Raw genomic sequence first — 15,195 nt, 5'->3', positions numbered from 1 at the left:
AAAACGATCTTGAGGATAGACAGGAAAACAGGATTTTGAACAAAAACAATTGGAGAGATGGCAAGAATATATGACCAAACGGTTTTACGACGATAATAACCATTTGAATATAACGGATGTTGAAAGCGGATGTCCGGATGACTCGCAAAGAAGCGGAAAAAGCAATATCGTATTAGCTAAAAACTATAAGGTTACAGCATCAGACTAGTCGTATACGGAAACCCTAAAAATAATGGCGGAGAATACCATCAAGACGCATCCTACACTGTTGAAGCAGAGACGTCAAGAGAAGCTCTACTAAAGCATTTGATACAGGATGGATGTACAAGAGAATCTTGAGATTTAACCGGGTGAATAGAATAACGAACGAAGAAGTACTTCGACTATTCAATAAATTCAAGAAAAATACCTCTAGTACCATTGATAATCTAGAGGAAACGTGAGTACAAAACGGAACGTGGTGGAGATGCAGTAATTAAAACGCTAATAACCGGTCTACTAGCCGACCATGATTCAACTATGGAATCGGTTGCAAGAAGAACAACAATATTTGTGAGGTGCTTGAACTAGAATGACATCGATTTTACCTCTCAGATTATAGATTTTGCGCCCCAGAACAACAACCAGGTGTGATTTTTGTTTAGAAAACTTGAAGCCACCAAAACCTTCTGCTTAATCTACACCTAAAACGTCAACTATGCATAAGAATAGGGACCCACATCTTGACGTTATGAATAGTTCTAATCAACTTAAATGGAGGTAAGAAAATAAACCTCGCCGTTTTATTGCATACTAATCCAAATAGTTAGGAATAACAATTGCAATCGATGATGTCACTTTAAGCTTATAGTTAAAACTCTATACATCGTTATCTGTATTTTCATTAAATTTCTTTACAGTATAGTGACACGAACCTATTTAAAGTCTACGTGGGCGTGGCTTTCGGCGTTATAGTGCTCCTGGTTGTCGTAATGCTTCTATGGAGTAGCGGTTACCGCGAAAATCACTCGCCTCATAAGAATATTCCTTTCGAAGGGTCATTGCGACACCGGGCTATTAAACAAGGAAGAGATCGGGATCTGGAAAGGGGCTTGACCAGGCCTCTTCTAGGACGAAGAACCAAAACGCCTCCAGATCTGCCCCCGGTTGATTTTTAGGTCATACGTATATTTATTTTTATATATAAGAGGTATATTTTTCATTATACACATCAAAAATGACGAAATTCTTTATTTTGTTCGATCGGATGGTCCTTGTGGGGGTCTAATTTTGTAAACTGTTGAACATATTGGCGACAGTGAAAATTCCTTGAAAAATCTGCAAAACAACGCGTGTATTTATACATTACCGTTCTTGTTTGAATAATTACGTTTTTCCCAAAGACGCAATTCAGGTCTGCCAACTTGCCCATTCTCACAGTTTCGGGTTTTTGCGACTTCATTAACATTGTCATGTAGATTTTTCGATTTAGAGTATTCCAGTCATACCAAGGTTCTGAAGAAAGGTTCAGAAAAACGTTTTCAAACTACAAAAAATAGCGCTCAAATTAAAATCTGGATTTGAAGTTAAGTTACGGTTTTCTAAATAATGAAACCCGAATTAACTAACCTCATCTTCATATCGTTGGCCGTATTTCATAACCACGAACATAACTGTTGTATATAAACTGATTAGAAGCAACATGTGCGCACGATAGTGCTCACTATCATCCTAAAATATCGTTAAAAATTTGTATTCTATTTTAGAAAAATGTAGAGTAATAATTTGGCCCAATTTCGGTGTAAGCTGTAGCAAATATTTTTGATCTTTACTCGAAATTCGAATCAATAAATAGGCTTTGTTTTCATTTCCATCTTACCTGGTTATATTACTGGAAAGCAATGAAGTTGTTCGGTATAAGTATAAAGTATAGTAAGGATAAGTACCGAAGAGAACAGAAGACAATCCATTATCTTGATAGACATATATTAGTGAAGGTTATGTGTGAAGGAAATGTGGCAGAGCAAAAGTTCGCCAAGCTTTCATAGAAGGCGTGTCAACGGGTATTAAGATGCATTCAAGAAAATGGAAGGGACAAAAGTTTATTAACCTTTCAAGCAGACTATTTTGGTGAAATGATAAAATAAATTCCCGCTGATTCAGTACTATTATTTACAAATTTTCTTTCTGGATTCCTCTTGGGTCGTTTGTTGATGAATTGAACTAGCTGATGTTTCGTCAATTAACTTCACTTTAACTGAAACGATCCGTTTTACTCTGTACCTGCTAATATACTGTTTGGGGGAGGGACCTGAACATTGTCGAATGAATGATTCGCTGAGTTGCTGAGTTGGTTGTTTAGGATTTTTCTTTGATTAAATACAAGAATTTTACTTTAATCGAATCAGATTTAATGTCCGGTTTCATGATTAGTTTCGGCTAGTGCTCGTGAGTTTATGTATAGTTGTATTAAAGCTCTTCATGTTCTTTTAGTCTAGATTTTTTATTATTTTTTGTTTATTATTTTAGTGTCGTTAAAGTAACAACAGTAGGCCAAACGTGGGATTTTGATCCAATTGACTGAAACTCAGATGGTATCTGCACCCGATAAAAGGAAAGAATTTTACAAGTGGTTGTAAGTAATCTCGGGGTAACTCCGTAGTCTTTGCATACTTATTGATGTTTTATTACTCCTTTCTGAATCGGTTGCATATTTCTTTTCTATAACTTGAGTTTCACTTAACGGAAATTTTCAGACTAAGTCTCGTTTAAAAATGCTTGCTGTTCTAAGTTGCTTTTATTAAGAAAAAAATTAGTTTATGACACCGGCTTACATGCATTTCTAAACTTCCCAACTCGTAAAGGTATCAACGGTTACTACTTTTCCCTTTTACCCCAAAGCCGAGGAGCTTCCCCAACAAATTTTTAATTGAAAAGGTATCGAAAATGTAGACCGTTATCGCCCAAACATTCGACACCTTAGATTACACTTACGTAAAATATGTAAAAAAGTACCGCTAATGACGTAAGCATCGCTACTACGGTGTAAAAAAAGGCACTGTTGGAAAAAATATTTAGATAGAGCACCGTCATTCTGAAAGATCCAAGACAAGATTTCATGTTGCTGTTTGCGTATTTGTAAAATTACCGTTTGATCTCTTGTTGACGATCAATGAGGTCAATCAACCTCTTCCGCTGCAGCTTCTGAAATGCTGCACTCTCAGCTGAAAACTTGTAACCTACGGATCTGGTTTTCGTTATATAAGCATTAAACATCTCGAGCTGATACACGGTGTGTATAATGTAGTAGAACAACATAAATGGGCACTGAATCATACCCAGGCTCCCGTATATCCACAATGTAATCTCCGCGAAGATGACAGCGGTTTCCAGGTGCGGAAAATACTGGCTGACGTAAAATATAGAGATGCTCATTTCCCTCAGCCTGACGAAATCCACGTGGAAGATCACTGTGCACAAAAATGCAGAGACCAATTGCATCTTGAAAAGATTGTCGACATAGTTGGCGTCTTTCCGGATATTCTGTTGCGTCTTTAGGTCAACGGAGTCGGAACTCCAGCAAATACTTTTGAATAGTGCGATTGCTGTAGGATCAGAATGCTTCCATACGATGGCGAACCGACAGCACATGTTCTGAAAACAGTCGCAACAAATAATTTCGTGAATGATCTGGATGATATATTCTCGACAGTGTGGCCTATGGCAAAGGAAATAGTGTGTCTTGCTGAGATGAATGTGAACTTTTTTATAGTGTCCTGTCCACCCAATTTCTTTCAGAAATAACTAGAATTTCGACGGCTACATTCTACGCTGACTGATCCAATTCTTTTTATCAATGTGGATTGGCTGAGCTACACTTTTTAAGCCAGAGCATTTCTTGTATGACTTAAAAAAACTCGCTGTGGCATTGTTTCAGAAAAAGATATAGGTAATTCGTTTCTTTGTTATTTGATAATCTGAAGCTAGTTATGAAGGATATTATATTTCTTCAAACCAGTACTTGATGTAACCTATTTTGAAGGTGTGGCTGACAAATTTTAGAACGAGAATATTTATTTTTGAAATTTATCTTTTTAGTTTAAATCACGTCTCTAGATGAGGTTCTCTTAAATTCAATTAAATACACGTACGGAAAGACAATATTTCTCTCATTTATGGAAGATGACTTTGGGAAATCTCTTATCTAAAAATAATGATAATAAATATTTTTCTGATTTAGTATCTTACTACTTCTCTCTAAATTTTTCAAAAAAACTTCCACAGGGTTCTGTAACACTATTTACAAATCTTCAGCATTCTTCTTGTATCGGTTGTTGATACGTCGAACTTGCTCTGTTTGATAGCAAAATGTCAGGAAGTTCGATTTACTAACAACCTAAAATTTCTGAAAATGTTTATTACAAACAGATAATGGAATATTGATTTTAATAATATACGGAAAGTGCAATTGGGCTTCAGAAAATGATATAATAGCGCGGTTGCATTGGTAACGGTTCTCAGTGACATAATAAAAGGATGTGATACAGGATTGGCTAGTGTGCTTATTTAATCGGAGACTCTAAGATTTTACAAAATAGGTGATCTAAAAGTAACCGTTTCCATTTCAAAATATAAAATATTGAGAGTTGGGTTATAACGAACTTACGTAAACGCACAAATAATGGTACGGTGCGTACTGGGAAAAACTTAGATCCTTGATATTAAGCAGCATGTAATACTCCTCCCAGCACAACAAGACAATTCCAATTAAAATCGAATATATCATTGACCTCATGTATATCTTGTACGTGAATATTTTCTGTGAGAATATGAATATGGTCGGCAGCAATTCCGCTTCAATATAAAATATAATATAAAACGATACATTTCATAATTTTTTACTACCTGTTAACATTTTTATGATAGGAACGGACGCTAACTCGCTTAATAATATTTAGTCCACATCATTATTGCTTGAAGTTCTCAAAAAGGTATTATAAACATCCGAGAACGTTATTTTCCGTTAATAAAGCCCGTGCAAACATCGAAATGATAGTTGGCATATTAAATTATATCCGAAAACGCATTAAACGCAGGGCTGGCTTGAAAATATTTGTACATTATCCCCAACAATCATTTTGATGTAGCACTGACGTTGCCCTAGGTGACCTGATGACATCAGCTGACGTCATAGGCGTACCTAGTTACCTAATTTTACACCTAAATGGAGCGACAGAATTTGAGTGGTCATGATACACACTATTTCGTTCTCGTATAAAATATTGTCCAAAAAACGATATATCAGAATCATTTATTTTGTTAATTATGTTACATATAGAGTAATATACTAGGAACTGTATATTTTAAAATGATAAAAGTTTTATTAGAAAAATATATTCTGTCGAATTTTGAACTTTAGAAATGTTTCACATACAAAACTGTAGCCAAATCTTCAACTATTTGTTTATCAAAATTAAGCAAATTATAGGCTGACACATTGGCAAACTGATTTCAAATTATGGTTATGATAATTATACCCTGTACGTATTTTTTCTTAATGTCAGTTTGTAGCGAATAAAATTCTAAATCAATGTTTATCGTTACTATCTGATTTATCATATCTAATTTTGTTATAATTTTGACTCTTCTCGATATTTCGTGAAGCTTTATCTCTTAAGGATTGAAGATCAATCCATTCATATATTGTCTCTAGCATAGAATTTAGTGAATCGTGACAAAATCCGTTTTGATATGCATATAAAAGAAATTTACTTGGAGCTTCCCCCGTACTTTAGCGGTTTGTGTTGTTAATTACTTGTTTTAATTTTTGTTTGCAAAGTTCTGGAGATTCAGATAACCACCACCGGTAGCAATTAAAACATTCTGTATAATTTCATTTCTTTTCTTCAGGAATTCCTGAAAGGCGTTTCAAGTAAACACATTACCACGAAATTAATCGTTTATATGCGTCAGACTATTCTTTCAAATGTTTTATACCCTCTTTTGCGTTAGCAGTTTTACTTGGGAAAATTTTTTAAAACGAGCGATAATAGCAAAAATAAATTTATCTCTATTACTACATTTTTCTAGTGGACCGTAATGGTAAATGTAAACCGTAACGAAAGGTATATTACCCTAGGGAATATTGTGAAGTTCGCCCGCCCTTTTACAATAATTTGGTGATACATCTTAAACAATTTAAAATATACTGTTTGACACATGAAAACAGCTTTGGATACCAGTTAGTGCTTAAAATTAGCTTGAAAGTTGTTTCTCCACCTACGTGACCAACCTTATCGTGATACATTCTAATAATGTTAGGAATTAGAGACCTAGGGACATAAAATAATAAATTTCCAGATTTTTTCTCTTTAATATAATCAAATCAATTTCTATAATTTACTTGGAATTGAGATTCTAATTCATCCATAATATTTCGAACTTCCGTGATATCAGGATCAATTTGCTGTTTGATTTTTTATAAAAAAATTTTTTCGAGCACCAAAATATATTGACACGTACTTGATGCAGACTATGTTCAATATGTTCAATAGTATAGTTGTAAGATTTCAAAAATACAGCCCATCTCATAGTTCGTGGGACAATATCCTTTTTATTAAATGAAAAGTATCCGAATCAGTTACTATTTTAAACGGTATACCTTGGAGGTAAACATTAAAACGTTTTATAGAATACACTATATCTAAACACTTCAGTTCGTTTCAGAATTATGTTTCATTAATTCATAAGATTTTAAAATTTTGAGTAAATTTACGAAAATATGAATTTAAGCCAATAAAGCTAGGTAACCCTTTTTGGTTTTTCGGGCTGGAAAATGAAACAACGGATTTTATGTGATCATTATTAGGTGAAAAGCCTTTAGAATTAAGTTTTCTTTAAGTAATTTAAAAACAGCTGACAAAATTTTAATGTAAGATTCAAAATCAGATGTGGCGATAAATAAATCGTCCATATAGAGCAAAACGTTTCCGCTTCGAATAAGTTTCACTGAAAATTAAATTTAAAAATCAGCGGAATGCACAGCACTCAAAAGGAACTTTTAAAAATTGATACTGGTTATGTGGAGTAACGAAAGTATTTTGTATCACTGGCACGAACTTTCACGTTATAAAATGCAGTCTTTAAATCTAATTTTGTGAAATAAGATTTATTTTATCATTTTTCTATTTTTTCTTCAATAATCGGTAAAAGAAAATTATCTTTCAAAACGTGTTTATTTTATTCTCGAAAATCAATACACATTCTAGATGTTCCATCTTTTTTGTTCACAAAAACAACTTTCGACGCATACTCTGACCCTGAAGGCTTTATAATTCCTTTTTCCAAAAGCTCATCAACATGTCTTTTGGTTTCATGTTGCTTATAAAACGACTGGTGACAATTAGGTTTAAAATTATTTTTTTATTTATAATTAACAGTAGGTTTAGATGGTCGAGAAGATAGTCGAAAGATACTGTTCTCCACATGTTTTATCCATTTCTCAGAGATAAATACATGATCGATACATATATGTAAGTTTATTAATTTTATTTGAGAATTTTGAATTTGACTTACGTTTCTTTTTAATAGTCACTATTTAAACAAATAAACTAAAAGCCCTAATAAAATTTCGACCTAATAATATTTCTGTTTCTTGTGGAACAACATGAAAAGTGATTTCCAATTTACAACCATTTACTAATATAATGTCTTTGTATATGTAACTGTGACTTATTTATTCCTAAATAAACCTGATTTTGAACATATGGTAAAATATCACTTTTTTGAAAAAGCAAATCTTCATTAATAAGAGAAATTGGACTACCTGTGCTTTCGTTTCTTTTAATGATGGATATTTACACAAACCGCATGGAACAACATGCGGGAATTATTTAGGGTTCAACAAGCATCCTAGTGGAGAAAATAACTTTATTAAGTGCGTCATATTATTTATTTATAAATATATTATACTTTTGGAAACCTCGCGTATATAGACGTGCTACATGCGGAACAAACATACAATCAGGGTTCCCTCGTAATCCCGAACACGTGGTGGAGAAGAGGCCACGGCCCCCTTAAATCTCAACACATAAAAGGTCCGATAGAGTACGGCAACTTATATTTTAATTCTGCAAACTTAACTTCTCCAAATAATAAAAAAAATAGTGCTTTACCATCTCACCTAACCAACCATAAGATTATTTTTATGCATTGTGTTTTTCCAACTGAAGTACAACTTCAACTTCAAAAAACCAATTAAATTCCAATTTAAATTTTAATAAGGTTAGTCAGGCTGATATTAAAAATTGTTTGACTTCTATAAAAACTAATGCTACTGGGTTTAACACACATCATAAATATGTGCATTACACAGTTAAGAACAATTAGCATCTTACCTGCTCTATCAACAGATAAGTGATTTCTTATTCAAGAACAAAATTATTATAGTTACACAGGTTTTCGTAAATCTTTTGGATGTCTTACTGCGCTTACTAAAATATCTTATAACATGCTTTGTCAGACGGATCGAAATAAAGCATTTTGTTTGATTTTGCTTGATTACAGTTGAGCTTTTGATACTGCTGATAATGAAGTTCTGTGCTAAAAGTTTTTTTTTTGGTTTTCAAGATAAGTCACTAAAGTAACTAAACTCTGACATTGACAGGAGATCGTAATAGGTTGTCTATACCAATAGTAAATCTAGCATGACATAAAGAGTACCCTGATGCCGCGATCTTGGGACCGTTTCTCAGCATACTTGTCTGACTTTCCCTCGGTTCTGAAACATGTATCTCGTAATAATTAAGCTAAGGATTCCCAACTGCTTTATTCTTTTCAAGCAAATGGAGTATTTGATGCAGCTACAAAGATATAGGTATATCTTCAGTCTGTAACCCAAAGTTTTATGCCATATTATTTGGACCACAAAAATAGGTAAAAAATACCCTGAAATTAACAATGAATAAGGTTGATATAGAGTTTAAAACTGTGACAAAATATCCGGAGCTGTGGATGGACACTAACCTACGATTCATAAAACATGTTAATATTTTATGTCAATACCCTCTGAATTTTGTAATAAACTTTATCCAAATCGTGAAATAATGGTTATCATATGATGATTCAGTTCATGGCCAGGCTTTAACAGTGAGGGATACTGATTAGATTAACAGTTGGGAGAGCTAGCAGTCAGCCTGTCCTGCTTTTTGGACAATAAAGACGCAATAATACTTATATTAATAATAAAAATTTAAAATTTTTCGCTAAAATGGATTATTATTCAGCTATAAAAGAATCCCGCTATAGTATGTTCATGACTCACATATTCTCTAGGACTAACTATTTAGCTATTAAACACTGGAAGTAGAGAATGGTCGACCAAGCAAATGACGCATACATTTTGTTTGGTAAAATCAGCAGAGGACTAAATTTTGAACAAAGGACTCCACCGTGCCCATTGTTAAACGTGTGAACGTAACGTTATTGTTTAAACGGAAACTGATGTTTCGCTAGATGCGCTCGTATATATTTTTTAAATTCATCTCCCTTTAATGCAAAATAATGAAGATAACGAGGATCGAAGTGGGGAGAATATCATTCCAGATAGGTACATGAACAGGTGATTATAATCGAATGACAAATAGCGGCGGTTTTGAGCGGAACGAACACATAACACGCAGGATGTCGCAAATGGGGGCCAGCATGTAGGGGCAGCTGGTTGGTGGTGAACAGTAGTGCGTGCGCGTGTGATATTAACGAACAGTTAGCTACATTTAATGCGTGAGTTACATCGCCAACAATGACAGATAAAGAAGTACCCCTCATAACAGTGAACGATCTGCCTATGACTTTTAAGATTAAATACTTAGGTGGGTATGGTCGAATTAATATCGGAAAAGAAAATTCGACAGGTTGCCAGTCTCGAATCTTATCGATTCGTTATGGTTTTATCAAGTATAGATTACTGCGCCGTGTTGCCGCTTTACTCAATAAATATTTTTTGTTGGTAAATGGTAACGATTCCCCAATAGCATTTTTCTGACTTACGACCACAACTTTATCTATCCCGACGTTGAATTTGAGTTACTTTTGTGTAAGTTAAGTGTTAACGTTAATTTCTAAGTTAATAATACCTAAAGTGATAGACTTGCTTTAGGACGTTAGACGGGCATCATAGGCTAACCAATAATTTATTGTTGCCCAGACGTTCAGTCGCCGTCTGATTATTTTACTCTCTAGTTTTGGTAAAAAAAATTATCTTTCTTTTCCGTCGTATAATTCTCTTGCCCTGATGTTACATTAATCTTGGCTAAACTTAAAGGACGAAACAATCATGAACTTACTGTGCGTTGTTTAATTCACAATTCGTAATGGATTGAACATTGAAAGAAAAGTCCCACTGATCCGAAATACAAATATGTAAAACATGAGTTTCTATGTTATGGACATAACTCAAGGAACGTTTTCAAATTAAGTTTGTATAATTTAAGGGGGAAATGTATGTAAGAAGCATGTAAAGAAGTTTTACTTAGAGTTTTGAAGGCACAATGCAAAAATGTTTTTTATTTTTTTATTTCTGCAGCAGATCCAATTAAGATTCCTATGAACAAGACCTCAGCTTCCGAAAAATATTTCCAAATACTGATCTAAATAAACTTATATGGCTTTTAACTTCAGATATTGTTTCTGTGCATTATTCCACGCTGATGACCTGCATACGGTGTTTTTTCTAGGTCTTTGGATTAACTGACGAAATTACAAAAGTTAACTTTTGTAAAATTGTTTATTTTTGCAAAATAAATAGAAAAAACACATTCTTAAAATTGTTTTGAAAGCCCACTCATTTTCCAGCTCCCTGATCAAGTTTATCTTGATTATATTAATATCTAGTTTCTTAATGCGAGAAAGTAATAAAATATACTATAAAATATACATCGATCATTAAACAGGGTGGCCAACTTAAAGGTTATATCGAAAATTTCAGACAAATTACAACGATAGTGTCCGATAAATTTGATGCGTCAGTTTTTAAGACCTACACACCTCCAAACGTTCGTAAATTACAGTCGAACTAATTTGCATGCCATAGAAAGAGAACGAGGAGTTTGGTGAATGAAAATATAGCGATATGTAAGATTATTATTTGAAAAAATTTACTATTTACACTACGTCATTTGTAAAGTCGGATGAATCATAGTCGTTGCAGTCCAGATAAATAATAAGGTTCTCTGCGGTGTTTTCTAGCACGTCATCAGCTACCAATGTGAGTAATTATTAATCTTTTACTTTTTTGCAAGGGTATTTTTGTTCCAGCGGACCAGTGGAACCTTGCCTAGCGCTTTTTAAATCTTTATCCTATTATGTTTTACCAACGGTATATCCTTCATTTACCCACGTTTCGTGCACATCATAGATATTCCCGTTTTTTCTTCGAAACGGGTTTGTTCTGCTCTCAAATATCGTCGCAGCCAGCAGACAATTTCGTCTTTTTTATGAAAAGTAATTTTCTGTTTTGAGTTTTTTCGTAATGAAAATTCGTTTCTTTCAAAGTTTTCTACAATTTCTTTTTCCTCATGGGCAGAATGAAATCATGCTTTTTCATTTCCGATATTATGTTGTCCAGTTTTTTCATCCTAATTCATTAAAGTTTCTTTTCGCTATATTATTAACTGTAAAATTTCAACTATTTTGTACATTCTGAGAATAATAATTTTCTTATTTTTAGAAAGCGTAGCGTCACTAATGCATTTCTCAGAAAAAAATTCAAAAACACTGGTCACTTTCAAAAGAGAACGTTGTCTGCAGAAGAGTAAATATAAATCTAATTTTAAACACTACGCCACAAGGAGATGAACTATCTGTCCGTTTAGATCTGTGTCTCAGGGACCTTAACAATCATTAAAGGTTTAGGTCGGCACACGATAAATGGTCATAACTTGCCTGACCTATCATAAACGGAAGGCTCTTTACTCTCAATAAACCAAACGCCGATTTACAAGCGGGGTATTTTTATTTTAATAGTATTGACACCTTAGAAAATTTAAAATCATTTGCGCCTTGCCATTATTGGTGTTACAATCATTATTTGTTATGTTTAGATGATGGGTTGACAAAAATTTCGACTATGCAGGAGAGTAACGAACCAAAAAGAATGTGCTAACCTACTTTCTACGTGTTTAGGTTTAAAGAAACTGTTTAATATACAAAAATCTGCTATTAATTTATATTTGTTAATGCAAAATTTCTCTGCAGGTCTAACGTTAGAACGCGTGGAAGTTTCCATTGGGAGGACAAAGAGGTACCTGGCATTCCACGGTCAACCTCGCGTCGATTCCTTAATAATGATTCACTAGAAAGGACGGAACGATGTGACAAAGACATAATAAAAGTGTTTAGAAATGGCAATGCGGAGTGGATTCGCAGGGAAGCGTATGCGATGTATGAAAATAATCCGATTCAGCGCTAAAACATTACGCCGATTTCTGCACAAAATCGGATTTAGATTTCAAAATATTGACTGGCGTAGTTGCATTAAATATACCAAACGAGACAATATTATTTTACTTACCGTTATCACTTTCGTGTAGAGAAATGAAATATATATTATTTACACGAGACTTGGTTCGACACCCATGACAAAATTCTTCAACGAACTGAATTAGGAATGCACCTGCAACTAGAAAAAATATATCTACTTTACACTGTGGCTGGCATGTTGCGTGCCAAACGCAGCAAAAAAAAATAAATACGTTAGATTACCATCAGGATATCACAGCACTTTAGCTAAAAAGTACCAACGATCAGCAGCAAAAAAGAGGCACTGCAAGAGTTCTTTAGTCGGCACGACCTTTATTTTGAATATAATGATACAAAAAAACAACAGGTTGAAGTATTAAGAACCAAATCGTATGATACAACTTATTTTATAGATGAGGTCATACAAAAAATCAGGTAATATACCCCCATATATGCCTTATATAGAAATTATATGGATGAATTAAAAAACGAAGTTTGACCCAATAATATAATCTCAAAAGTATCCGCCCATGTAAATGATGTATTTAAAGTCCGGGTGAATTAATAGCAGTTGGAGAGAATGTGTTAATCATGTGCTTGAAGTGGAATATAATTATAAAAAACCTTGGGACCTCGTAATACCATATTATATCGGTGGATGATAGTGATAGCTGATTCGAACTATTCTGACGACTAATTTTATTTGATATGTTTTTATTATTTATATAATTACAATTATGCCGAATATATTCATATATTTTGTGTTTCAATTTCTTTACTACTACCCTGGACCGGTTTGATTTAATGGCCCAAAAATGCCTACCAGCAGATAAAAACTTGAATAGCGTTATTAGAGTCATTGCCATTTTCGTGTGTCAGACTAAACAATGCTGCGCCTATAGAGTAGGATAATTGAATAATCACGGATGTACTACTATGACTTTCTTGCAATAAGAAACAAAGCGTAAGGGATTCTTTTCAAATTTGAAGTGAATTTGATAAATCGTAATATGTATATCGATTTTTTTTAGGTAACTGTCCAGCCAGAGGACTATGGGGCATAAAACATACGAGAAAGCCCGTTGATCACCTAGTCTCGATGGCGAAAAACCTACGACCCGGAGAAATATTGCCATTGGTCGATGTGGTCGTCTCCCAAAATGGATTTTCCTTCACTCAAAAGTCGAACAAAAAATCCCCCTCGGAAACCACCTCTTTTACTGTGGACGTAATTTCCTATGGCGTACAGGATTTGGTATACACCCGAGTGTTCAGTATGATAATTGTCGTCGACGAAACCCTCAAGAGCGGTAAAAAGGAATTTTCTTAAAATTTTAAACGGTCCTTGAAGTCGAATTAATACTTTAGCGAATCCATTCATCTGCCACAGCTTCGTTTGCGATTCGAGAGACCAAGCGAGGAAAATTACGTACGCGTTAGCTGCGACATTTCAAGATTACGGCAGAAAGGTGAAAGAGGCTTCTATAGAGTCGGGCAAGCCAATGAAAAGGCTTGCCATTGATTTGAGGACGCCCGAGGAACAGGCTGAGGATTCAGATGGAGAGACGGACGCGTAACAGCTGTGGAGATTTTAGAATAGTGATACCATAAAACGTTAGCCAAATTAGCAATAGTAGTTCTATCGTTTGGTACTTAAATGTAAGATGTCAACTTAAGGATGCCATTTAGAATCAAAATACACACGGCTACTAAATTATGTAGCTTAAATTTAAGAAACAAAAAGTTTATTTATATAATATTTGAAATAATGTTGAGATTTAGATGGAAATTGGTATTCGTACTTTTTTATATGCAAAATTTGAATTTGATTTTAATATTGCTGCACCTACATATTCCTTCACTTTTTAAAAGGTCCTAATTTTTTTGTCCATACTTGTATATATTTGTATAAGTTGCTATGGACAGCAGTTCTCGAGATATTTTTCCACCAATTTGAATAAATACGGTTTCTTGGGGATTTCAACCGGAAAAAAATCTATTTTTTATATTAAAAAATTTATGCAATACGTGCAAAAAGTTAAGACATTTCAAAAGAGTAAAAAGCCCTGTAAAGCGATACCAAAATCAAATTCGAATTTCACATGTTAAAAGACTCCTTATATACTAATTTGCGCAAAATATTAATATTACTTCAAAAATTATTTTAACAGAAACAAAAATAAAATTTTGATACCCATTATGTCAAAAATGAATGTGTTCAATGTTTTGATGATTTTTTTGTGTTGAATTAAATTCTTTAAAGTTGTTTCTCACTCTCACTAGAAAAGTTACAAAATAATTGCAGTATTCAACAGTATTATTTTTGGTTCACATTGTTTCTTTCTGGTGTCTTTATAAAGTATTTTAAACAGCTATTTTATGTTGTAAAAATGGTTTCAAAAGCAATTTGTGTATTCAAAAAATCTGAGAACATTTTTCTAACTGATGCTGCTGACAGAGAAATTTGCGCTGCAAAAGCTCACCCGGTGTCAACAAAACTTGTGAAATCATTTGTGATTTGTACTAATAAAGTAAATGTATCAGGGAAGTTGCTTTTGCCTTTTCCTTGCTTTTGTTGTTCTTTGCTTTGTAATACTATTGATGTGAACTAATGCTTTTCTTCAAAAGTTTTATTTACTTTCTTCCTTTGTATCTTTCAATACCTTTATGTGAAAAATAAAAAATCAAATGGGACACCCA

General features: G+C 33.7%; 3 protein-coding genes and 1 long non-coding RNA gene across 8 annotated transcripts in view; 3 read left to right on the top strand and 1 right to left on the bottom strand.

The window, feature by feature from the left end:
* Window positions 1–1,157, top strand: part of LOC132707400 (uncharacterized) — a 16,340-nt gene extending 15,183 nt beyond the window's left edge. The window contains exon 8 of one of the 2 annotated variants that reach the window (XM_060679249.1): window positions 900–1,157. In XM_060679249.1, coding sequence (XP_060535232.1) covers window positions 900–1,157 — 258 coding nt within the window. The remainder of the gene's footprint in view (window positions 1–899) is intronic. The other variant, XM_060679256.1, reaches the window with a different exon arrangement.
* On the bottom strand, window positions 1,126–13,459 carry LOC132707417 (uncharacterized). Of its 4 annotated transcripts, none has more exons than XM_060679275.1 (7): window positions 12,739–13,459; window positions 12,548–12,655; window positions 3,128–3,633; window positions 2,974–3,073; window positions 1,609–1,710; window positions 1,370–1,525; window positions 1,126–1,317 (listed from the first exon to the last, which is right to left on the bottom strand). In XM_060679275.1, the coding sequence occupies exons 3-7, from the start codon at window positions 3,628–3,630 to the stop codon at window positions 1,264–1,266; spliced, it is 915 nt and encodes a 304-aa protein (XP_060535258.1). In that variant the 5' UTR covers window positions 3,631–3,633; window positions 12,548–12,655; window positions 12,739–13,459; the 3' UTR covers window positions 1,126–1,263. The 4 variants fall into 4 exon arrangements, with proteins under 4 accessions (XP_060535258.1, XP_060535251.1, XP_060535268.1 ...); XM_060679268.1 differs by lacking the exons at window positions 12,548–12,655; window positions 12,739–13,459 and adding exons at window positions 4,646–4,833; window positions 4,885–9,283; XM_060679285.1 differs by lacking the exons at window positions 12,548–12,655; window positions 12,739–13,459 and adding an exon at window positions 9,377–9,461.
* On the top strand, window positions 9,632–15,055 carry LOC132707439 (uncharacterized). The gene is made up of 3 exons (XM_060679305.1): window positions 9,632–9,848; window positions 13,527–13,805; window positions 13,864–15,055. The coding sequence occupies exons 1-3, from the start codon at window positions 9,779–9,781 to the stop codon at window positions 14,070–14,072; spliced, it is 558 nt and encodes a 185-aa protein (XP_060535288.1). The 5' UTR covers window positions 9,632–9,778; the 3' UTR covers window positions 14,073–15,055.
* Window positions 9,860–13,259, top strand: LOC132707449 (uncharacterized). Its single transcript, XR_009619737.1, has 2 exons — window positions 9,860–10,072; window positions 12,232–13,259. It is a non-coding gene; the product is annotated as an uncharacterized LOC132707449 (long non-coding RNA).
* Window positions 15,056–15,195: the final 140 nt, after the last annotated feature.

The sequence above is a fragment of the Cylas formicarius genome, unplaced genomic scaffold (assembly GCF_029955315.1).
Source record: "Cylas formicarius isolate icCylForm1 unplaced genomic scaffold, icCylForm1.1 PGA_scaffold_10__41_contigs__length_53128322, whole genome shotgun sequence".
Taxonomy (NCBI): Eukaryota; Metazoa; Arthropoda; class Insecta; order Coleoptera; family Brentidae; genus Cylas; species Cylas formicarius.
The sequence above is the reverse complement of the archived record's forward strand: the minus strand, read 5'-3'. Positions and strand labels throughout refer to the sequence as shown.

Excerpts from the sequence above, each read along its gene's own strand:
- LOC132707439 (XM_060679305.1), top strand. The coding sequence starts at position 9,779 with ATGACAGATAAAGAAGTACCCCTCATAACAGTGAACGATCTGCCTATG. Across the intron at positions 9,849-13,526 it reads TTTTAAGATTAAATACTTAG|GTAACTGTCCAGCCAGAGGA; the intron begins GTGGGTATGGTC and ends GATTTTTTTTAG. Across the intron at positions 13,806-13,863 it reads CGACGAAACCCTCAAGAGCG|CGAATCCATTCATCTGCCAC; the intron begins GTAAAAAGGAAT and ends TTAATACTTTAG.
- LOC132707417 (XM_060679268.1), bottom strand. Across the intron at positions 3,634-4,645 it reads ACCATTATTTGTGCGTTTAC|AACATGTGCTGTCGGTTCGC; the intron begins GTAAGTTCGTTA and ends GACTGTTTTCAG. Across the intron at positions 1,526-1,608 it reads GCCAACGATATGAAGATGAG|TTTGAAAACGTTTTTCTGAA; the intron begins GTTAGTTAATTC and ends TATTTTTTGTAG.